Source organism: Tamandua tetradactyla, chromosome 10 (genome assembly GCF_023851605.1).
Source record: "Tamandua tetradactyla isolate mTamTet1 chromosome 10, mTamTet1.pri, whole genome shotgun sequence".
Taxonomy (NCBI): Eukaryota; Metazoa; Chordata; class Mammalia; order Pilosa; family Myrmecophagidae; genus Tamandua; species Tamandua tetradactyla.
The window spans coordinates 18,771,696-18,797,469 of NC_135336.1; the positions used below are offsets into that span (position 1 = coordinate 18,771,696).

The window sequence follows — 25,774 nt, forward strand, 5'->3', positions numbered from 1 at the left end:
TTATGCATTTCAGTATTTTTAAGTGATTATTTTGGCATCCTCTCAACTTAAGAAATTTTAAGTACACGTCAGAGGAATCAGGAATTATTGGGTGTCCAATCTTGTAATTAAAATCTGTTGATGATTTTCAGAATGAAGCAATGACTGGCTCTCACACCCAGAACCGAGTCCTCTCTCGTATCACTCTGGCATTAATGGAGGACACTGGGTAAGACAGCTGTGAGACTATTATATGAATTGTTGATTAAAATTATATGAATACTAAGATTAATACTGATATTTTACACTGAATCAACATGAACTTGTTAATTCTTTGAATTTTGTGCTCAAATAAATATTTGAATTTTGTGTTCAAATAAATATTTGAGGCCTTAAGACATAGTAGTCAACAGAACAGAGTTTCTGCCATTATGAGATTTATTTTCTCATAGAGAAAATCTCATTATGAGATTATTTTCTCAAGCAGAGGTGCAGTGTTAACATAAAAGAAAGACTAATACAAATAATTTTTTAAGTTGTAAAGTAAACTGGTGAAGTATAAATTCCTGATTTTTAAAGCAGTAGAATTTCCTATAAAGAAGTAAAACACTATTTTTATTTATTCTTTTAAATTCCTCTTTATGCTCTTCTAGTGTCTTCTTGATCTCCTTTACACCATTAGCCTTCCCATTTATTTTTATTTAGTAGAGTTAAATGAACATCTTTGATTAATTGTTCCAAAGTCTGTGTCTCCTCTGGTGCTTTAATTTGGTCATTAGACTAGGCTTGACTGTCTACATCTTGATATGCTTAGTGATCTTCTGTTGTCTTCATGGCATGTAAGTATCTTGATTGGTTACTTTGTAAGTTTATTTCCTTCAGTAGCTAAAGCTTTGAATTTGTGGGATTGATTTGCAGCAGGATGCGTGGCACGGGGCAGGGCACAGCAGTGCAGTGATATGTTTCAGCGCAGATATTTACACAGACTGGGGACAATATGCTGGTGCCTCTGAGCATGGGGTGCATGTTGCAGGGTTATAGAGGTGCTGTGTAGGGGCCATGGGTGTGTTGTGCAGCTCAGGCACACCTTGCAGTGCAGGAGCAGGGTGCAGCATGGGGGACCCAGACCTAGAGCATTCCTGGTCCTGGTGTCCTCATCCGTGCACTCCTGAGGGCTCTGGGCTTCTATTTGGAAAGGGGCATGTTAGGCTGTTTGCGCCAGCTGAATGGTCTCTGGTTTTCTTCATCTCAGTTCTTCAACTTTTGTAAGTAGGGTCTCCCTATGTGGTGTAGAAGACCCTCCTGGCTCACTTACACCCTGAAATTACTGTCTTAGTCACCTTCCCGTCACTTCTCTAGCTGTTCCTTGGAGCAGGGGTGAACATGATGTATCCTATTTCTCCATCTTCCCGGAACCCTCTATTCTGCCATCCTCCTGGAACCATGAGTCCAGCCCTTTTGCAGTGTTTTGTGCTGTCCGACTCAAAAAGCCTCAGCGTTTGTTTGTTTGTTTTTTTGCCTTCAGCCCTGCCCCCACTCTGTCAGGTCAAAAACTCCTGGTACCTTTAACACTTATTCCAGGTTTCTCTGTGCTGAGGACCTATTTTCAGTAGTCAGATTTTTGCTAATTCCACAAGTGGAGCTTGGTTGCATTAAGTACTTGCTGCTAATAAAGTCTGTTTCCTTTCCCCTCGGGGAACCAGTCTGCTGTGCCTGTGGGAGAGGAGAGCCGGCTTCCACAGTTTGGGGGACGCAATTCTGAGTGGGGTCACAGTCTGTCCAATTTGTCCAAACTGTTGTACACTGTGTGTCTGGTCGCTGATGTAGCCCCAGCAGTTGTTCTGTACTGTTTCTGGCTATTTACTCACTGCTCTGGAGGACAAATTAAATTCCATACCTCACTAAGCTGCCAGCTTGCCCCCAGCCTCCATTTTGTTGCTTTTAATCCAAAATACGATTTTTTAATGAAATATTTTGCAAACCCTTTACATACCAAACAAATGAAAGCAGAAATATGAAAGTAGCATCATTGTCATTTGCTTTCCCCAAGGCAGCCTGAGGGGGCATTTGCAGATGGTATCAAATTTGAAAATTGCTAGTAGAGATATTATTAAAACCATGAAATTTGATGACATTGCCTTAAGTTTTTGAGGAGTCTAGTTGGTATAAGATTTTAAAAATACGGAGCTCATCCTGAGGACAGTTTCAATAAAAATAGGAGAGCCTAAGAAGTTCTTAGGATGAACTGCTTGAATGAAAGGGAAGATATAGATAAGAAACAATGTTTTTAACACAATTCTATACCTAAGAATACAAGATGGGTGGAGTCCAGAGAACAGAGAGAAGAAATAGCTTGAAGGAGAGGAGGGATACCACTCTCTCCATTAATTCAAAAAGAAAGGAAATGAGAATGCAAGTCATTTTGTAGGTGGAGGTAGGAAGTTGAAGAATTATGGTCTCTGTATCTCTCTAAATTAGGAGGCAAAGCCACCCTGAAGAAAAAAGGAGAGCAGAGGTTGGCTATACTGTTAACTAATTTAAATATCTCATTATTTATGAGATATTTATAATTAGGCATTGTTTTAGGACAACTGCAGAAGTCATCTATTTTCTTAATTTTCTTTTAGCCCAAGAAAAGAACAGTAAGCAAAAATGTAGAGTTCTTCTGCCTTACAAAGAAATTTGGGTACTTTTTACCTTTAGAAATGAGAGGATAGTACAGCAATGACCCATTAGAATGCAATGCTTTGAGATTAAATGTTACTTTCTATAATTGATAGCAAATTTTTGAAATTCAGATGTCTCAAAAGGGGACTTCACCATCTTGGAGTTATTATTCTTTTTAATGTTTTATTATAAACGTTTACCGATATACACAAAATGCAAGTATAATATTATTTGTGTGATACACTGTATATGATACAATAACCCCCATTTATCTATAACCTGAATTTAACCATAATTGAGATTTTGCTGTATTTACTTCATTCCTTTTGTCTTTTTTTAAAATAAAATAACAGACATAAGTAATTTCACCCATAAGTCTCCAGTGTGAGTCTCTAAAAATATGGATGTTTTCCTATAACCACTTTTCCAATAACAAAATTACTAATGTATTGTCCAGCATGAATCTCATTTCACCAGTATATTCTCCAGCATGAATCTCTAAAAATATAGATGTTTTCTTCACTTTATCCCTGACAAAATTACTAATAATTTCTTTGTGTTTTCTAATATCCAATTTATAATCACATATCCCCTCTTTGTCTTTTTTTTTTTTTTTGGTTCTCATGAAAAATTTTATTTGAAATTTTTTTAGTTAATTAATTTATTTATTAAATAAATTTAACAACAAATGAACAAGAACATTAACATATCATTCCGTTCTACATATATAATCAGTAATTCACAATATCATCACATAGTTGCATATTCATCATTTCTTAGAACATTTGCATCAATTCAGAAGAAGAAAACAGAAGAAGAAATAAAACGAAAACAGGAAAAAAAAGATTATACATACCATACCCCCTGCTCCTTGCTTTCATTGATCATTAGCATTTCAAACTAAATTATTTTAACATTTGTTCCCCCTATTATTTATTTATTTTATCCATATGTTCTACTCGTCTGTTGACAAGGTAGATAAAAGAAGCATCAGACACAGGTTTTCACAATCACACAGTCACATTGTGAAAGCTATATCATTATTCAATCATCATCAAGATGATGGAACATCATCTCTGGAACACAGCTCTACATTTTCAGCCTCTCCATTACATCATGAATAACAAGGTGATATCTACTAAATGCATAAGAATAACCTCCAGTATAACCTCTTGACTCTGTTCGGAATCTCTCAGCCATTGACCCTTTGTCTCATTTCATTTGAGGGTTTTTCTCAGTCCCTTGATGCTGAGTCTCAGCTCATTCTAGGATTTCTGTCCCACATTGCCAGGAAGGTCCACACCCCTGGGAGCCATGTCCCACGTAGACAGGGGGAGGGTGGTGAGTTTGCTTGTTGTGTTGGCTGGAGAGAGAGGCCACACCTGAGCAACAAGAGGCTCTCCTGAGGGTGACTCTTAGGCCTAAATTTTAAGTAGTCTTAACCTATCCTTTGTTGGGTTAAGTTTCATATGAACAAACCTCCAGACTAGGAGCTGAGCCTATAGCTTTGGCTATCCACACTGCTTTTGAGAATATCAAGAATTCAACTTGGGGAAGTTGGATTTCTCCCCGTTCTCACCATTCCCGAAGGGGATTTTGCAAATACTTTTCCATGCACTGATGGAATCACTCTGGGATTCATCGGGGCATCACTGTGGACAAACCAACAAAATCTCATGTCCTACTCAAGATTCCAAGTACTTATGGCATTCAGTCAGGCTCTCTACATAAGTTATATTAGGAAATGTACTAGTCAAAATATAAATTTTGTACCAAATAAACATTTTTTGCTTTAGTCTCACATATAAGGTGAAATTTTAAAATATTAATTACCATCTATTTTCAGCATCCTGCAGTAATGACATTCTTTTGTTCTTCCTCATGCAAAAAACATTTGTAAAATTTGTACATTTAGTTACTATTATTATACACTCTAGGCATTCCTAGATTATATCATCGTCTTTATTGTCTATCTTTCTTTCTGATTTCACGTATGCCCCCAGCCCTCCTCCCTCTATCATTCTCACATGCAGCTTCATTCAGTGTTTTACCATAATTGTATTACAGTTAGGTAGTATTGTGCTATCCATTTCTGAGTTTTTATATTCAGTCCTGTTGCACAATCTGTATCCCTTCAGCTCCAGTTACCCAATATCTTACCCTATTTCTGTCTCCTGATGGTCTCTGTTACCAAGGAAATATTCCAAGTTTATTCACTAATGTCAGTTCATATCAGTGAGACCATACAGTATTTTTCCTTTAGTTTTTGGCTAATCTCACTCAGTATAATGTCCTTAAGTGTTGTTGCATACTTCATAACTTTATTCTGCATAATATTCCATGGTATGTATATACCACAGTTTGTTTAGCCATTCGTCTGTTGATGGACATTTTGGCTGTTTCCGTCTCTTTGCAATTGTAAATAATGCTGCTGTAAACATTGGTGTACAAATGTCTGTTTGTGTCTTTGCCTTCATGTCCTTTGAATAGATACCTAGCAGTGGTATTGCCGGGTCATATGGCAATTCTGTATTCAGCTTTTTGAGGAACCGCCAAACTGCCTTCTACAGCGGTTGCATCATTTGACATTCCCACCAACAGTGGATAAGTGTGCCTCTTTCTCCATATCCTCTCCAGCACTTGTCATTTTCTGTTTTATTGATAACGGCCATTCTGGTGGGTGTGGATGATATCTCATTGTGGTTTTGATTTGCATTTCTCTCATGGCCAGGGAAGTTAACCATCTCTTCATGTGCCTTTTGGCCATTTGTATTTCCTCTTCTGATAGGTGTCTGTTCAAGTCTTTTTCCCATTTTGTAATTGGATTGGCTGTCTTATTGTTGTTGAGTTGAACAATCTCTTTATAAATTCTGGATACTAGACCTTTATCTGATATGTCATTTCCGAATATTGTCTCCCATTGTGTAGGCTGTCTTTTTACTTTCTTGATGAAGTTCTTTGATGCGCAAAAGTGTTTAATTTTGAGGAGATCCCATTTCTTTCTTTCTTTCTTCAGTGCTCTTGCTTTGGGTGTAAAGTCTATAAAATCACCTCCAAGTATAAGATTTATAAGATATTTCTCTACATTTTCATCTAACAGTTTTATGGTCTTTGATCCATTTTGAGTTAACTTTTGTATAGGGTGTGAGATATGGGTCCTCTTTCATTCTTTTGCATATGGATATCCAGTTCTCTAGGCACCATTTATTGAAGAGACTGTTCTGTCCCAGGTAAGTTCACTTGACTGCCTTATCAAAGATCACTTGTCCATAGATGAGGATCTATTCGATTCCGTTGTTCAATATATCTATCTTTATGCCAGTACCATGCTGTTTTGACCACTGTAGCTTCATAATATGCCTTAAAGTCAGGTAATATGAGACCTCTGACTTCATTTTTTTTCTCAGGATACTTTTTAACTATTTGGGGCACCCTGCCCTTCCAGATAAATTTGCTTATTGGTTTTTCTATTTCTGAAAAGTCAGTTGGGGGATTTTGATTGGTGTTGCACTGAATCTGTAAATCAATTTAGGTAGAATTGACATCTTAACTATATTTAGTCTTCCAATCCATGAACACGGTATGGCCTTCCATCTATTTAGGTCTTCTGTGATTTCTTTGAACAATTTCTTGTAGTTTTCTTTGCATAGGTCTTTTGTCTCTTTAGTTAAATTTATTCCTAAATATTTTATTCTTTTGACTGCAATTGTAAATGGATTTTGTTTCTGATTTCCCCCTCAGACTGTTCATTACTAGTGTATAGAAACACTACAGATTTTTGAGCGTTAATTTTGTAACCTGCCACTTTGCTGTACTCATTTATTAGCTCTAGTAGTTTTGCTGTGGGTATTTCGGGATTTTCAACATATAGTATCATATCATCTGCAAACAGTGAGAGTTTTACTTCTTTCTTTCCAATTTTGATGCCTTGTATTTCTTTTTCTTGTCTAATTGCTCTGGCTAGAACTTCCAACACAATGTTGAATAACAGTGATGATAGTGGACATCCTTGTCTTGTTCCTGATCTTAGGGGGAAAGTTTTCAGTTTTTCCCCATTGAGGAGGATATTAGCTGTGGGTTTTTCATATATTCCCTTTATCATGTTGAGGAAGTTCCCTTCTATTCCTCTCCTTTGAACTGTTTTCAACAGGAAAGGATGTTGAATTTTGTCAAATGCCTTTTCTGCATCAATCGAGATGATCATGTGATTTTTCTGCTTTGATTTGTTGATATGGTATATTACATTAATTGATTTTCTTATGTTGAACCATCCTTGTATCCCTGGGATGACTCCTACTTGGTCATGATGTGTAATTCTTTTAATGTGTTGCTGGATTTGATTTGCTAGAATTTTGTTGAGGATTTTTGCATCTATATTCATTAGAGAGATTGGTCTGTAGTTTTCTTCTTTGTAATCTCTTTGTCTGGCTTTGGTATGAGGGTGATGTTGGCTTCATAGAATGAGTTAGGTAGCTTTCCTTCCTCTTCAATTTTTTTTTTTATTAATTAACAGAAAAAAAGAAATTAACCCAACATTTAGAAATCATACCATTCTACATATGCAATCAGTAATTCTTAACATCATCACATAGATGCATGATCATCGTTTCTTAGTCCATTTGCATCAGTTTAGAAGAACTAGCAATACAACAGAAAAAGATATAGAATGTTAATATAGAGAAAAGAAATAAAAGTAATAATAATAGTAAAAAAAACAAAACAAACAAACAAAAAACCCTATAGCTCAGATGCAGCTTCATTCAGTGTTTTAACATGATTACTTTACAATTAGGTATTATTGTGCTGTCCATTTTTGAGTTTTTGTATCTAGTCCTGTTGCACAGTCTGTATCCCTTCAGTGCCAATTACCCATTATCTTACCCTGTTTCTAATTCCTGCTGGACTCTGTTACCAATGACATATTCCAAGTTTATTCTCGAATGTCTGTTCACATCAGTGGGACTATACAGTATTTGTCCTTTAGTTTTTGTCTAGACTCACTCAGCATAATGTTCTCTAGGTCCATCCATGTTTTTACATGCTTCATAAGTTTATCCTGTCTTAAACCTCTTCAATTTTTTTCAAGAGTTTGAGCAGGATTGGTATTAATTCTTTCTGGAATGTTTGGTAGAATTCACATGTGAAGCCACCTGGTCCTTGTCTTTTCTTTTTGGGGAGCTTCTTAATCACTGATTCAGTTTCTTTACTTGTGGTTGGTTTGTTGAGGTCATCTATTTCTTCTCGAGTCAAAGTTGGTTGTTCATGCCTTTCTAAGAAGTTGTCCATTTCATTTACATTGTTGTATTTATTGGCATAAAGTTGCTCATAGTATCCTGTCATTACTTCCTTTATTTCTGTGGGGTAAGTGCTTATGTCCCCTCTTCCATTTCTGGTCTTATTTATTTGTATCCTCTCTCTCCTTCTTTTTGTCAGTCTTGGTAAGGGTCCATCAATCTTATTGATTTTCTCATAGAACGAGCTTCTGGTTTTATTGATTTTCTCGATTGTTTTCACGTTCTCAATTTCATTTATTTCTGCTCTAATGTTTGTTATTTCTTTCCTTTTGCTTGCTTTGGGGTTAGTTTGCTATTCTTTCTCTAGTTCTTCCAAGTGGACAGTTAGTTCCTTGATTTTTACCCTTTCTTCTTTTTTTGATATAGGCATTTAGGGCAATAAATTTCCCTGTTAGCACTGCCTTTGCTGTCTTCCCATAATTTTTGATATGTTGTGTTTTCATTTTCATTTGCCTCGAGATATGTACTAATTTCTCTTGTAATTTCTTCCTTGACCCACTGGTTGTTTAAGAGTGCGTTGTTGAGCCTCCACATATTTTTGAATTTTCTGGCACTCTGGCTGTTATTGATTTCCAACTTCATTCCTTTATGATTTGAGAAAGTGTTTTGTATGATTTCAATCTTTTAAATTTATTGGGACTTGCTGTGTGACCCAGCTGTGGTCTATCCTTGAGAATGAACCATGAGCACTTGAGAAAAAGGTGTATCCTGCTGTTGTGGGGTGTAATGTCCTATAAATGTTCATTCTAGCTCATTTATTATAATATTCAAATTCTCCATTTCTTTATTGGTCCTCTGTCTAGATGTTCTGTCCATTGTTGAGAGTGGGGAATTGAAGTCTCCAACTGTTATGGTAGATGTGTCTATTTTCTCTATTCTGTGTTTGTCACATGTGTTTTGGAGCATTCTGGTTCGGTGCATAAATATTTATGATTGTTATGTCTTCGTGCTGAATTGTTCCTTTTATACATAGTATCCTTCTTTGTTTCTTTTAACTGTTTTACATTTGAAGTGTAATTTGTTGGATATTCGTATTTCAACTCCTGCTCTTTTCTGATTGTTATTTGCATGAAATATCTTTTCCCAACTTTTCACTTTTAACCTATGTTTCTCTTTGGGTCTAAGATGTGTTTCCTGTAGATAGCATATAGATAAGTCCTGTTTTTTAATCCATTCTGCCAGTCTATGTCTGTTGATTGGGGAGTTTAATCCATTAACATTTAGTGTTGTTACTGTACGGGTAGTACTTTCTTCTATGATTTTGCCTTTTGGATTTTATATGCCATATCTAATTTTCTTTCTTTTTACCTTTACTGATGGTCTTCCTTTCTGCGCTCTTCTCCACACCTCTCTCTTCTGTCTTTTCGTATCTGCCTCTAGTGCTCCCTTTGGTATTTCTTGCAGAGCCGGTCTCTTGGTCACAAATTCTCTCAGTGATTTTTTGTCTGAAAGTGTTTTAATTTCTCTCTCATTTTTGAAGGACAATTTTGCTGGATATAGAATTCTTGTTGACAGTTTTTCTCTTTTAGTAATTTAAATACAGCATCCTGCTGTCTTCTCGCCTCTGTGGTTTCTGCTGAGAAATCTATGCATAGTCTTATTGGGCTTCCCTTGTATGTGATGGATTTCCTTTCTCTTGCTGCTTTCAAGATTCTCTCTTTCTCTTTGACCGTGGACATTCTGATTAGTAAGTGTCTTGGAGTACGTCTATTTGGATGTATTCTCTTTGGGGTATGCTGCACTTCTTGGATCTGTAATTTTAAGTCTTTCATTAGAGTTGGGAAATTTTCAGTGATAATTTTCTCCAATTGGTTTTCTCCTTCTTTTCCCTTCTATTCTCCTTCTGGGACACCCACAACATGTATATTCATGCGCTTCATATTGTCATTTAATTCCCTGAGTCCCTGCGCATATTTTTCCCAATTTTTCCCTATATTTTCTTTTTCTTGTCGGATTTCAGATGTTCCATTCTCCAGTTCAGTAATCCTATCTTCTGCCTCTTGAAATCTGACATTGTAGGTTTCCATTGTTTTTTCATCTCTTCTACTGTGCCTTTCATTCCCATAAGTTCTGTGCTTTGTTTTTTCAGACTTTTGATTTCTTCTTTTTGTTCATTCCTAACCTTCTTTATATCCTCCTTCAAGTCATTGATTTGGTTTTTGATGATATTTTCCATGTCTGTTTGTATATTCTGAATTAATTGTTTTAGCTCCTGTAGCTCATTTGAATTGTTGGTTTGTTCCTTTGACTGGGCCATATCTTCAATTTTCCTAGTGTGATTTGTTATTTTTTGCTGGAGTCTAGACATTTAAATACCTTAATTAGTTTATTCTGGAGATTGCTTTCACTTCTTTTACCTAGGGTTTCTTGCTGGATGAATTTGTTGTCTACCTGTTCTTTGACATTCAGTTCAGTTTTATTTGGATCTCAAGCTTAGGTTTTGTTTCACAGAGCAGAATTTTCAATTCTTGTTTTCTTGTTTCTTGCTCAGCTTGTATGGTGCCTTTCCCCCCCACCACCCTTAGGAGGGTCAACGTAGGTATTATAGACCCCAGCCGGGTTTTCCCAGACCAAACTGGCCTCCAATCAAGAGGAAAGAGTCAGGTTTTCCCTGACTCTTTCCCTCAGGTTTTCCCTGAGTGAGAGACCCAACAGGTTCAAAGACTTTCCTGTTAAGTCTACGACTCTGTTTTTCTTATCCTGCCCAGTATGTGGCACTTGTGTGTCTGCGGATCCACAGCATAAGGTGATGTGATACCTTTAACTTTGGCAGACTCTCCGTGCTGGGGGCATGGTGGAGACAGAGGAGAGGTTGTAGGCTGGTTTTAATGGCTTCACATTATCAAGCCCTTGTGTCTGGATTCCTTCAGGTAAGGATTCCACCTGAATAGGGTTTCATCCCTCCCCTGGGGAAGGCACAGGCTCCAGACAATCCCTCGAATGAACTTGTTTCTGCCTATGCCTGGGTCATTTGCAGCCTGCGAAGTCTGTTGCTTTATCTAAAGGCAGTCAAGCTTTTGTAGAAACACAGCCACAAAAACGTCTGTTTGTTTTCTTTTTTCTTTTTCCATCAGCCCTGCCCCTTTGGCGCCAGGGCAAAAATGAGTGACCTCCAGTTTGACCAGGTTCACCTGAGCTGGGGGCCTATTTTTAGTAGTCAGAATTTGTTAATTAATTCCACAATTGGCGTTTGGTTGGGCTTAGCCCCTCTGCTGTTAAAGTCTCCTTCCTTTCTTCCCAGGGAAGCAGCCTGTGGGGGTGGGGGGGAACCAGCTGCCACGGCTTGGGGAACTCACGGTTCTGGGTGGACTCGCAGCCAGTCTAGCTGGTCCAGATGCTGTGTGTCCAGTCACTGACATGGCCCCAGGAGCTATTCTGTACTGTTTCTGGTTATTTAGTAGTTGTTCTGGAGGACGAACTAAAATGTGCACATTGCTAAGCTGCCATCTTGGCCCCACTCCCTCTTTGTCTTTTTACATTTGTTATGTTTGAGTCATGATTCAGATAAGGTCCACATATTACTTTTGGTTATGTCTCTTAAGGCTTTTAATTTAGACCAGTCCCCACACCTTCACACTTTTTTTTTCACGCCATTGAGTCATTATAGAAGTAGGTCAATTGAGCTATAGACTGTCCCATATTGTCTGTTTCAATGTTCTACTATTTCCTGTTATTTCTTATACATTTCCATTCAAGGTCTAGATGCATGATTAGATTAAAGCTTACTTATTTTATTTGCAAGAAAACTTCATAGATCATACTGAGTGCATGTGATATCTACTTTGCCCACTTTAGTGATGGCTGTGATTGATGAATGTATTTAGGTATTTAAAGCCTGATACTGCTATGTCAAAGTTCCCCATCAATCTTTTATGTAAATATTTTATCCATTAATGATTGTTGCCCAAGTTCTTTAGGGGTTACAGAATGATAATTTTCTAATTTTGTTTTTCTTTCCACTTGTGTCACCTTGAATTCTGTAATGAGGTTCCCCTCATAAACCAGGGCCATTTGGTAACCTTGAAATATGTCTCATAGTAGGAAAGACAAGATAAATGTTTAAGTCTTTTTCTTTTGCAAATTTTTTTGATACATATTATATATCCATATACCATTTAGTCATCCAAAGTATACAATCAGTGGTTCTCAGTATTATCATATAGCTGTGTATTCATCATCACAATCCGTCTTTGAAAATTTTCATCATTCCAAAAAAAAAATTAAAATTCAGTAAAAAAGAACATCCAAAACATCCCATACTCCTCTATTATTATTTATATTTTGTCTTTATTTTCTTACTCTTCTGTCTATACATTGGATAAAGGGAGTTCAGTCCCAAGGTTTTCACAATCACACGGTCTCACCTTGAAAGGTATATAGTTATACAGTCATCTTCAAGAATCAAGGCTATTGGATTACAGTTCAATAGTTTCAGGTATTTCCCTCTAGCTACTTCAATACAGCAAAAACTGGAAAGGGATATCTATATAGTATATAAAAATAACCTCCAGAATAACCTCTCAACTCTATTTGAAATTTCCCAGCCACTGAAACTTTATTTTGTTTCATTTCTCTTCCCCCTTTTGATCAAGAAAACTTTCTCATTCCCATGATACCAGGGCCAACCTCATCCCCAGGAGTCATGACCAACATTGCCAGGGAGAGTCACACCCATGGGAATTATATCCCATGTAGGACAGAGGACAGTGAGTTCACCCACACAGTTGGCTTAGAGTGAGAGACCACATTTGAACAACAAAATAGGTTCTCTGGGAGTGGCTCTTAGACATAATCTTAAGTAGGCTTACTTTCTCCTTTGCAGGAATGAATTTCATAAGGGCAAGCTCTAAGACTGAGGGTCTGGCCAATCAACTTGGTTGTCCCCAGTGTTTGTGAGAATATCAGGTCTTTCCCTGGGGGAGAAGTTTAATTAAATGCTTAATTCTTACCCTTTAATTGCCAATTTTTAAAATAAGGAGTCTTTAACCTTAGTACTTCCTATGATGTCCACAGTTTTTTGGTGTATTTTATTTGTTTATTTTTTGGGGGAAAGAACTCTTTTTTGCTGTTATGAACATGATTTTGAGAGTTGTATTCATATTTTTTAAAGCTCATATAGCCCTATCTATATGATGGAGGTCTTTTTGTTCACTTGTGAGTCCTTTTGACAAGACTCAAGGTCTTTGATAGTATCCTTATTTTCTACATGGCAAGATATACCAGGCTGGTTAGCGCCTGCACTATTCCAGAAGAATCTAGCAATCTTCGAAAGCTCACTTCTTCCTTTTAATGGAGAATAATGTTTAGAAATCATATATATGCATTAGGTTGTCAATGCTTCTAGTCCTTTTCAGTACAAAGTTAGGAAATGTGTATCTTTGCAAAGAAAAGATCATAAAAAACTGGATTCCTTTAAGTGTCATTATAACTCTTTCTCCCCTTTATCTCTAGACCAGCAAGGGCTAGCATGAACTGGGTCTGCTGCCCTGTTTAAAGAGCTACTTATAGCCCTTTTGTGAATAACACTAGTTTTCAAGACACCTCTAGGTAATGGGAAGAACTGTAGATTGTGAGTCACTAATGATATTGTGGTCCTGGTGAAGAATAAAGCATTTTTCCTCATTCTGAGGCAACATAACAGCAACACGGGCCATATTTTACTAAATATATACCAATTTTTTAAAATTGTAGATAAAGAAATTACATTTCATAAATCTGTAAGAATTCAGTATTGCTTGGCTAAGTTGTTTCTCCAATTCACATTATTGTCCATCCACCCAGAAATGAGGAAGTCATCCTTGACAATTCATCCCCATCTCTCACATCTAATCAATCACAAATCTTTGTTGATTTTTAGCTTTTTAGTATCTCTGGAGTCTTTTCACTTTTTAAAATAACCATTGCTCTTATACAGGCCATCATTATCTTCTGTCTGATTACTGGAGTAACTTTTTAATCTGTCTCCCTGTATCTAAAGTGGTCTTCTTATTCTCCCTGAAGGCCATCACACATTCTACACAAATGTGTTTAAAAATATTTTTTTTTGGTATGGGGTCTTCATAGTAAGAAATACAACATGAACAAAATACACGCATAGTCTTTAAGAGCAATGTGAGACATCCCTGGAAAGCTTCCTTTCAGAAATGAGTAATGAGAGGGGGAATTCTACTTGCTTAGCATTTTTGAGTACTATAGAGGCTGGAAAAAAAACTACACAAATGCTGAATTGAAGAAAAATAAAAACGCCACAAAAAAGGAAGGTAGGAGATCTGTGATTTGGACCTGCCAGTCCAGAATCCACCCCTCACTTGGTCCTGTGTAGCTTAAAAAGCCACACACATGGCTTCCTTCTGCCATGGTTACAGACCACAGAGTGACTTAGACCCCCATGTACCTATAGGCATGGGGACCCAAGGCTGTAATGACCCAGGGTAGAGCCCTAGCAGCAGCAAGTGTGTGCGTACAAAATGGCCCCTGTGGGGGAAAAAAAAAAAAAAGTGAACTGTTGGCAAGCAGTATATACGTGTAACCCATATTCTAAATGTTGGAGTGCTTAATGAAAAAAAAAAAGGAGCTCTTTTTTAATACAGAGCCCTTATGGGTCCCTGAGGCAGGATACCTTAATATGGAAGATACCAGAGGCAGAAAATCCATGTGGAAAAAAAGAAAAACTGAACTGCTATAAGGCAGTGCATGCTCTGGGACTGCAATTTGCAAGAGGGCACTGAGTTTGAGAGAACAGTTTGGCAAATCACAGCCACTGGGAGGAAAATCTCCACAAACCAAAAAAGGAGAACAGCCCTGGACTCTCAGAGAAAGAACAAGGGAAAGAAAAGGAAGTGTTCTCTTGGAGGTGAAATGATTGCATGTTACTGGACAATCTTAAAAGTTGTACCACAGATCCAGGGCAAGAGATAGGTACAGAAGATCTGAGACTATCTGAACAGTTAATCATGGGCTTCTCTAAAGGTGCAGTATAAGTTGGACCAAGTTTTGAAGAATAATCTTAACACACAGTCAATCTACAATAAAACCACAGGCAAGAGGGAGAAACTGACTTTCAGAGTTTGCACATCAAAATAATCGAATGCCCAGACATTAGCAATCATACTAGTAAAAATCATACTAAGAAATAGGAATAGATGGCTCATTCAAGGAAGCAAATTAAAACTCTAAAGAATCATAGTTTTTGAAACAACTAATCAAGAATTTCAAAGCTCCTAGTAAAGGAATTCAGCAAAGTGGTGGGTACAAGATCAACACCGAAAAATCAGTAGTGTTTTTATATTTCTAACTAGTAATGAACAATCTGAAGAGGAAATTATGAAAAAAATACAATTTTTTAAGGTAACTAAAAGAATCAAATATCTAAGAATAAATTTGACCAAGGATTTCAAGGACATACACAGAAAACTATAAAACATTTGTGCTGGTTTGAAAGGATGTATGTCCCCTAGAAAAGCCATGTTTTAATCTAAATCCAGTTTCATAAAGGCAGAGTAATCCCTATTCAATACTGTATGTTTGAATCTGTAATTAGATCATCTCCCTGGAGATGTAACCCAATCAAGAGTGGTTGTTAGGCTGGATTGGGGGAAGTCTGTTTCCACCCATTTGGATGGGTCTTGATTAGTTTCTGGAGTCCTATGAAATCAGCCAGTGACCTTTGGAGATGAAGAAGGAAAATGCCTCCTGGGGAGCTTCATGAAACAGGAAGCCAGGAGAAGAAGCTAGCAGGTGAAGCCGTGTTTGTCATGTGCCCTTCCACATAAGAGAGGAACCCTGACCGTGTTCACCATGTGCCTTTCCAGACGAGCGAGAAACTCTGAGTGTGTTTGCCATGTGCCCTTCCACTTGAGAAAGAAACCCTGAACTTCATCAGCCTTCTTGAACCAAGGTATCTTTCCCTGGATGACTTAGATTGGACATTTCTATAGACTTGTTTTAATTGGGACATTTTCTCACCCTTAGAATGGTAAACTAGCAACTCATTAAATTCCCCTTTTTAAAAGCCATTCTGTTTCTGGTATGTTGCATTCTGACAACTAGTAAACTAGAACAACATTGTTAACAGAAATCAAAGAAACCTAGGTAAATGGAAGGATATTTCATGCTATGGGCTGGAAGACTAAATATATCTAGCAATCTACAGATACAATGAAATGCCAATAAAAATTCCAACAGTACTGGCATAGGAACAGACATATAGACCAACGGAATAGAATGGAGAGCTCAGAAATAAACCCTCACCTTCATAGCCAACTGATTATGTCAAAGACCACTCAACTGGGATAGAGTACTCTGTTTAACAAATAGTGCTGGGAAAACTGGACTTCCATTTGCAAAAAAAAGGAGGACCCTGTCCTTACACATTATGCATAATCAACTCAAAATGTATCAAAGACCTATTTATATGAGCCAGAACTATAAAACTCCTAGAGGATAATGTAGGGAAGCATCTTCAGGATAATGTGTTTGGCAGTGTTCTTAGACTTTACACCGAAAGCACAAGTAACAAGAAGGAAAATAGATAAATGGGACCTCATCAAAATTAAAAACTTTTGCTCCTAAAAGGACTTTATTATGGAGGTAAAATAACGTCCTGCCCAAAGGGAGAAAATATTTGAAAACCACATATCAAGTAAAGGTTACATAAAGAACTACCGTATGTCTTGACAATCCGAATAGTAGTTATATACCCCAAAGCATTGAAAGCAGGGACTAGAACAGATATCTGCAAACAGATATTTACAGTAGCAGTATTCATAATTGCCAAAGATGGAACAATCAAGGTGTCCATCTGATGAATGGATGAAATGTATACATTTTCTATACATACAATGGAGTATTATGAACCATAAATAGAAATGAAATTCTGATACCTGCAACATCATATTGAGTGAAATAAGCCAGACACAATAGGACGAACATTGAGTGATCTGCTGGTATAAAAGAATTAGAATAAACAAATTCATAGAGTCAGAAACTAGAATACAGAGTACCAGTGGCTAGAGGGAGGGTAGCAAATGGGGAATTAAAACTTAAGTGGTACAGAATTTCTGTGGAGGGTGATAGGAAGATTTTGGTAATGGAAAATGGCAATGGTGTGACAACATTTTAAATGTAATTAACACCATCGTATTATATATTTGGTTAAAAGGGGAAACTTTAGTCTATATATTTGTTACTAAGATAAAAATTTTTAAAAAAACATAGGACTGTACAACACAAGCAGTAAACTCTAATACAAACCATGCAATATAGTTAATACTATAATTATAAAAGTATAATCTCATCAATTGTAACAGATATGCCACACTAATTCAAAGTGTTAGTAAGGAGGGGCATATATGAAACTCATGTTTTCGTCACGATTTTTTTGAAGACCTTCAGTTTCTCTCCTTTTTTTTTTTTTGGTATAGACATTTGACAAAGGTATCAAGACATTTCAGTGGGGAAAGAAATTTTTTCAACAAATGGTGCTGTGACAACTAGAAATTCACATGCAAAAGAATGAACCTCTACCTTATGCTGTATACAAACATTAACTCAAAATGGATTTTAGGTTAAAATATAAGAAGTAAAATTATAAAATCTTTAGAAAAAAAAGCATAGGTGTTGAAGGCGGTGCAATGGTGTCTCAGTGGCAGAATTCTTGCCTGCCAGGCCAGAGACATGGGTTCAATTCCTGGAGCCTGCCCATGTAAAAAAAAAAAGAAAGAAAAGTAGGTGTTGTGACTCTGAGTTGGAGCCCAGAGGCTATGAAGGTCAGCATTGCCCCATGCAGCAACTGTTAAGAAACTTGAAAATCAGACTTCGACTGGAGATATGAATGAAGGTGATTTGGGTAGGACTGAGGTGAATCAGAGTACAGGATAAAGGATGATATGGTCCGTATTTTAGAGCTTCCACTTCTTTGTGAGACCCAGGGAGGAGATGTCTGTTTGATACAAAATTTACATTTTGGGTGGAGCTTTATCTAATTTAACTTGCATGATCAGTTTATTTGAACACCTTGATACATGGAATCTTGAGTGGGTGTGAGGTCCTTTTGGTTTGCAGAGGTGGGTGTGGTGCTGTTCTAGGTTAGCTGCTGGAATGCAATGTACCAGAAACAGAGCGGCTTTTAAAAAAGGGAATTTAATAATTTGCTAGTTTACAGTTCTAAGACCGAGAAAATGTCCCAATTAAAACAAGTCTATGGCAATGTCCAATCAAAGGCATCCAGGGAAAGATACCTTGGTTCAAGAAGGCCAATGAAGTTCAGGGTTTCTCTCTTGAGTGAGAAGGCACATGGAGAACATGGTCAGGGTTTCTTGCTCATCTGGAAAGGCATGTGGTGAACACAGCATCATCTGCTAACTTTCTCTCCTGGCTTCCTGTTTCATGAAGCTCCCTGGGAGGCATTTTCCTTCTTCATCTCCAAAAGTCGCTAGCTAGTGAACTCTGCTTCTCATGACTGCGTTGTTCTGCTCTCTCAGAATCTCTCTCATTCTCCAAGATGTTTCCTCTTTTTTAGGATTCCAGTAAACTAATCAAGACCCACCCAAATGGGTGGAGACACACCTCCACCTAATCCAGTTTTACAACCACTCTTTTTTTTTTGTTTTACATGGGCAGGCACTGGGAATTGAACCTGGGTCCTCTGGCATGGCAGGCAAGCATTCTTGCCTACTGAGCCACCGTGGCCCACCCTAACAACCACTCCTAATTAAATCACATCTCCAGGGAGATGATCTAATCACAGTTTCAAACATACAGTACCGAATAGGGATTAGGAGAAATGGCTGCCTTTACAAAATGGGATTAGGATTAAAACATGGCTTTTCTAGGGTACATACATCATTTCAAACCAGCACAGGTGCCATGGTGTATCCAAGTAATTTGGGCAGAGAATAGAGGAGTGTTTGCTGGGTCCCCTTGAGGGACTGGGGAGAAAGAAAGAAATGTTTAGCTTTCTCATCTGGGGGATTCCTGATATTCTCACAAGCAGAGGTGACAACCAGTTCAGTGGGCTAAGCCCTCGATCTTGGGGTTCACCCCTGTGAAGCTTGTTCCTGCAGGGAAGAAGCTGAGCATCTTTTGATTGTGCCTGGGAGTCACCCCCAGAGAATCTCTTTTGTTGCCCAGATATGGCCTCTCTAGGCTCTCTTGGCAGGTGAACTCACTACCCTCCCACCACCCCTCCGCCCCCAACATGGAACAGGACTCCTGGGATGAACTGGGACCCAGCATCATGGGATTGAGAAGCCTTCTTGACCAAAAGGGAAAGAGAGAAATGAGACAAATAAAGTTTCAGTTGCTAAGAGTTTTAAAACAGAGTTGTGAGGTTATCCTGGAGGTTATTCTTATGCATTGTATAGATATCCCTTTTTAGTTTATGCTGAATTGGAGTGGCTGGAGGGAAGTACCTGAAACTGTTGAGCTCTGTTCCAGTAGCTTTGATTCTTGAAGATGATTGTATAACTATATAGCTTTTACAGTGTGACCATATGGTTGTGAAGACCTTGTGTCTGATACTCCTTTGTCCAAAGTATGGACAGATGAGTAAAAAAATAAGGATAAAGAATGAATGCATAATGGAGGCAGGGGGATAAAGGGTAAAAAATTGGGTAGATTTCAATAATAGTGGTCAGTGAGAGGAAGGGGTAAGGGTATGGGATGTATGAGTTTGTTCTTTTTTCTTTTTATTTCTTTTTCTAGAGTGAATTAATGTTCTAAAGATGATCTTGGTGATGAATACACAACTATATGATGACATTGTGAGCCACTGATTATATCCCATGTATGGTTTATATGTGTGTGAAGATTTATCATTAAAATATATAAATATATATATATATATTTAAAAAGCATAGGGATAACTCTTCATGAGTTTGGGTTAGGCAATGATTTCTTAAATATGACTGCAAAACCACAAGAACCCCAAGAAAAAAGAGATAGATTGGGGTTTTGTGAAAATTAAAAACACCTTTAGTGCTGTAAATAGTACTGTACAGCAATACCTGTATAGTCTAATTTGCAAAGAATCGCGTTATGAGTCAGCTAGATCAAACCCTGGATATTCTGATGAGTGATAACCCACAGTTATCGACTAATTTTACATGAAAGATAGTTTTACCACGAAGGATGTCACTCACAAGAGTGGAAGTTGTGACCTGATATCAGATTCTGTCATTGAGGCCATAGTGTTCAATCCTGTGGCTATTTAATGAATGGAGGATAATCAGATGGAATCTATTGGACTGTTCATATTACACTAAGACTATACATTTGTCATGTTAACTTTGGAACAAACTTAAGTCAGACCTCCTATGACATTATAGAAGTCTTCAATCCAAGAAGGTATGCGACCACTTGTTTGAAGTCAGACCTCTAAATGTCACACACTGCTTTCTTCTCAGAAAATTGAAGTTTTAAAACATTTTGATTGCCAGAGTGCTGTGTTCAATGATTACAACTTTTTTTTTTTTTTACCAGTTTTGCTAAAAAGCAACAAAGTGTATTAAGAAAAATGATGAAAAAAAAAAACAAAAAAGAAAGTACACGTAGAAGGTCGAGGCTGTTTTATAGATACTGATTCTGGGGCTTTTTGTTCCTACCATGTTGAAGTTGCAGGAAGCCCTAGTTGTACTCATAGTTTAATCATTTTGAATTGTGTGTATTGTATCAAGGAGTTAGATATCTTACATGAATATTATATTTTATATTTAGGTACTCTATGCCACTCTTGCCGTGAAATGGATATGCATGTAGGAACAACCTTTTACTGTATGAAGCTTTACAGTGCTTGTGAAAAGGCTTCAGTTTGGTTTATGCCTAGTTTAATATTTCTCCACAAAATCCTCCACAGACAAGGCTTTTGTCCTCATTAAGTATAAGCCTCTACTAACCATCTGGGATTGCTCTAATAAATTACTGTCAGCATTTTATATCCAGTGACCTCCATTTGTAGGATGTACTCTCTACCAATGTCATGGAAACAAATTTCTGCTTCATACAGATATTTTTTGCAATAGTAATTAAAGCTTTTCTTCCATGAGTCAGTCCTCTTAAGAAAATGATTGCAAATCTTCATTTTGTAAATTATTTTAACATTATTGCTCTCTCCATTTGTATTCCTCACTGAGGAATTCTTTCCTCTAAGCCTCACAAATAAAATAATACACTATTACACAGTGGATCTATTCTAATTTTATATCACCACTAGGGAAGGGGAAATGGACCCTGCTGTCAATTTTATTTTAAAGTCAGGTGAATTTGCCCTCCTTTAGGTTAGTATGGGCTTCTTTGGAAGATGGTGACAACAAAGAAACACTTTAGAGTATTGTAGATTGAGTTTAGTAGGGTGCCACTGACAGAACTCTATGGAACTCTTATGTTATCCTATGCCATGCTCCCCTATAAATGAGGTTAGCTTCTTAGGAGTACCATGCTTTACTAACTTGTTATAGTACTACTATAAATGGGGTTTTATTACAAAATTTATTAGCATGGAGATTTAGCTTAAAGGTTGTACTGGGCCCAGTAAGTCAAGTCAGCTTTTAGATTATTCACTTTTACTTTAGCAATCATTTCTACTGGTTTCCATTAGTATACTGAAAACTTGGGTCAGAGCAGAATCAACATCTTTTCTGACTCATGATTTAAAATTCTGTGACTGTATGATATATGTGATAGTTTTTTGACTTCATCTGTTCCTCTAACTGCGGTTGTTCCTTTCACCATGATTTAATAGGATAAGTGAATGACTGCTCAGAATGAGAGTTGTTTGGGTTAATAAGGCCTTCACTGTGAAACAGAATGCTATTCATAAAATATAACATAAAACTGTAAAATAGTCACTTAATGGGAAATGACTAGGAATATAGGCTTTCAAGAGTTGGCATCTTTTCAGCTCTGTTTGCAAATATTGTGGGATTTAAGTAACTAGAACAGTGAAGTTAACTACATTTTATATTTCTTCAATTCTTTTTTATTCTTTCAGCATTAGTGCAGTGATGTTTTCTTCTTTCATATTTATAAATGAAACACCTTTTAAAAGTATCCTAAACATAAAATCTACTTGGTTTGAAATCAAGTAGTTGGAACACTGTTTTGACTTATTTTAAGCACATTATTGAAATTTCATCGAAAAAGTGTTTAATCGATGTGTAATCAGTTTGATTCTGAAAGTAACATAGCACCTGTTTCGGTGCTCTGTTTCTTGGATTTTGTTTTTGTCTCTGGATTTTGTCCTTGAATAGTATTGCCATAGATCTGATGACATTTTTTGGCTTGAGGGCTGATTTTTTTTTTTTTACATGGATGGGCACCAGGAATCGAAGCAGGGCCTCCGGCATAGCTGGCAAGAACTCTGCCATTTAGCCACTGTTGTCCGCCCAAGGGTTGATGTTTTAAAAAGTGAATTTATGAATTCTATCTAATATTGAAACAATACACAAATTTATATGGAAAAAAAGCCTAGAAAATGGAAAACTGTAGATTGCTTAGGGATGGGAGGGTTTGGTGCCATAATTTCTGTCTTCCCAGTGTTAGACTTCAAGCAGTTGAAATGTATTTCTGTACCATAATTTATGTTTCGATAAAAATTTGCTTAATTCATAGTCTAGAAACTTTTCTGTTGACATGTTCCTAAATAATATTACTTGACCAAATCTTATATATCTAAAGTTTTTATAATTGAGAAAACTGATATTTGATGTTTGTTTTCTAAGATTTATGACAGGATTATTATCCTGGGGGAATATTTGGTGAATTTGTATTTAGGTTTCACGTTAAAAAAAAGAAAAAAAACTTTTAGAACAGTTGTAGGTTACAGAAAACCCATGCAGAAAGTACAGAGTTCCCATACACTCTCCTTATGTGTGTAATTTTCCCTATTAATATTTTGCGTTAGTGTGATATATTTGTACAGTTGATGAACCAATATTATTAACTAAAGCCCATAGTTTATATGAGGGTTCACTCTATGTCGTATGGTTTAAGAATTTTAATATGGTAACATATATGCAGCTTCTAATTAATTTGCGTACAGGTTTCGACATATGCTTTTAGCACCTTCCTAACTAAATCTTAAAATAGATACCCTTAGACCATCCACTAAAGAGAGAGGTAGAAAGAGGTATAATAAGAAACTATGAGAATAACAATATGTAGTTGTAAGTTTAAGGTTAAAATAAGTCAGAATTTTGAAGGAAGAAGATTTCAACCTTTGTTATGTATGGAGTAGGCTCTTTATTAAAGGGAAAAGGGAAACAAACTGTTAGCTTCCTTTTTCATTCATTGTTATCACTAGAACAAGCGTGATAAGTCTCATCATTTTGCTATGCAGGTATATAACTCATTGTTTTCTCAATGCCATACTGTATCCCAGCTCTCCTAAGCAATGAAAACTAGTAATCTGTCTACTTAAAAAAAAAAAAAAAAAGTAAAAAGACAACTTAAAAAGAATGGAGAAAATAGTTGCAAATCATTTTATCTGATAATGGTCTAGCATCTAGAATATGTTTAAAAACTCTTACAACTCAACAATAAAAAGTCAACCCAATAAAAAATAGATAAAGGGTCTGAATAGTTATTTTTACACAGAAGATATACAGATGGTCAATAAGCTCAACAATGAGATGTCACTTCACACCCTGTGAAATAGATATAATCGAAAAGACAGACAATAACATAATGTAGATGGGTATTTGGAGAGCATGGAACCCTCATAAATTATTGGTGGGTACCATAAAATGGTTCTGCCACTTTGCAAACAGTTTGGCAGTACCTCAAAATGTTAAATATAGACCTTATGAGTACTCCTATGAATATACCAAGAGAATTGAAAACAAATGTCCACATAAAAACTTGTATATGAATAATCATAGTAGCACTATTAGTAATAGTCAAAAAATAGAAACAACCCTCTCTACTCTTTATCAGTATAAAACTGATAGATGGATTAGCACAATGTGATCTGTGCATACAATGGAATATTATTCAGCCATATAAAGGAATGACGTACTTATATACTGCATAATGGATGAACTTTGAAAATACTATGCTAAGTGAAAGAAGCCAGGCTCAAAAAGCCACATATCGTATGATTCTACTTATATAAAATCTCAAAAATGGGCAAATCCATAGAGACAGAAAGTAGGTTAGTGGTTACAGGAGCTGATGGTAAGGGTCTGGGGTTTCTTTTAGAAAAAGAAATATCTAGGGTATATTTTAGAATGATGAAAACATTCTAGAACTAATAGTGGTGAATATACTAAAAAACACTGAATTGTTTATTTTAAGATGTTTAATTTTATGGTATTGGAATTATATCTCAATTTGCTAAAAAAAAAAAAAAAAAGCCCATAAACCCATAGGCATTGATGTCAGACTCCCTAGATTCAGATCCCAACTCTGTTATTAGCTTGTAACCTTGGGTAAGTTACTTAACCTTTCGGTATCTCAGTTCCTCCATCTATAAAATAGGAATGAAAGTAATATCTACCTCAGAATTTTGTGATCTGTAAATGAGTTAATAATACATAAAATCCTTAGAATAGTGCTTGACATTCTGTATTAGCTATTATATATATAAAACTGAACCCAAGTCTTATGAAACGATATTAATTCTTACTACCTACATATGTAGTTCTTTTTTCCCCATTCTATTGATTAGATAAAAATATATTCTATTCTACCTATTCTATTGAGAAGAGAAAGAAATGAAGACCTACTGAGTTGATTTCACAATCCATTATTGCCACCAAGAAACCCTCTAGCTTTTAGATCTCTCCTGCTCCCTCTTCTGAGAGAGAAAGTTCTGTTCTTCGAAAGCAGAGATTTTGAGCATGCTATGTCACATATTTCTCCTCTTGTTTGAGCTTGTGGGAAGGTGGCTAGAGTAGAGGAAATGCTTTTGTCATTCCCCAGCCTTTGAATCTATATTTTTATCTACTGGTAAAAAGGGGAAAGATATAATACATTCAGGTAAGAGACTTACTTTGTATAGTTTTATAACTTTTGCAAATAATCTTGTCAGGAAGAATAAAAAGAAAAACTAATAAAAATGAGTTCATTGCCTTTGATCATATTTGTCAGCAAACTAAATAATATTTCATTGCTTTCTGAAATTAGAGCATTTTAAAACAATTAGGCATATATTCAATTGTCTTAATATAATGATATAATGTTTAGTTACAAAGAGGGCCTGTATTTGATAGAAAGTCACAAATTCAAGGCCAGAGTAGTCAGAAACTAGGACTAGTGAAATCAGTTTAGGAAAAGGCTAAGCTAACTAGTAATGCCACTGTTTCATCTTCAGCTTACTCCTTTTTTCTTTTTCTCTCATTCCCTTTCTGTTTCTTTGGTCCTTTATTCCCCTTGTCTCATACCTTAATCACTTTCTATTTTGTGACTTCCATCATCTTTCGAATCTCAGTTGAAATGTGGCTGTTTTTTTTTTTTTTTCCAAATATGAGTACACCGATCATAGACTGAAGTGACTCAGTCCTTACTGCAGTAAATGCTCATATGTGGTGGGTGTGATGGTCACATAAGTCCTTGTAAGGTCCTACTCTGCTCATTGTTGAGATTTATAATTGGTATGCTTGAGTGTTAAAAATGACGGTAATAAAAATTGCTTTATTTGAATTATTTCCACAGCTGGTATAAAGCTAATTACAGCATGGCCGAGAAGTTAGACTGGGGCCGAGGAGTGGGCTGTGACTTTGTCAGGAGGAGCTGTAAATTTTGGATTGATCAGCAGAGACAAACGTAAGAATGCATTTCCTTACAGTGTCTTTGATGATAAGATTCAGTTCTGATTTTCTTCTTTATCCTGGCCCTAA

At 36.5% G+C, this 25,774-nt stretch overlaps 1 protein-coding gene across 7 annotated transcripts in view; it reads left to right on the forward strand.

Moving 5' to 3' along the window:
- The window catches only part of LMLN (leishmanolysin like peptidase), a 271,959-nt gene that overhangs the window by 56,684 nt on the left and 189,501 nt on the right, over positions 1-25,774 (forward strand). For all 7 annotated transcript variants that reach the window (XR_013158484.1, XR_013158486.1, XR_013158485.1 and 4 more), the window contains exons 11-12: positions 132-208; positions 25,590-25,700. Coding sequence is in view for 3 of the 7 variants with exons in the window: in XM_077118062.1 (XP_076974177.1) it covers positions 132-208; positions 25,590-25,700 (188 nt within the window). In the remaining 4 variants the exon portion in view is untranslated. The remainder of the gene's footprint in view (positions 1-131; positions 209-25,589; positions 25,701-25,774) is intronic.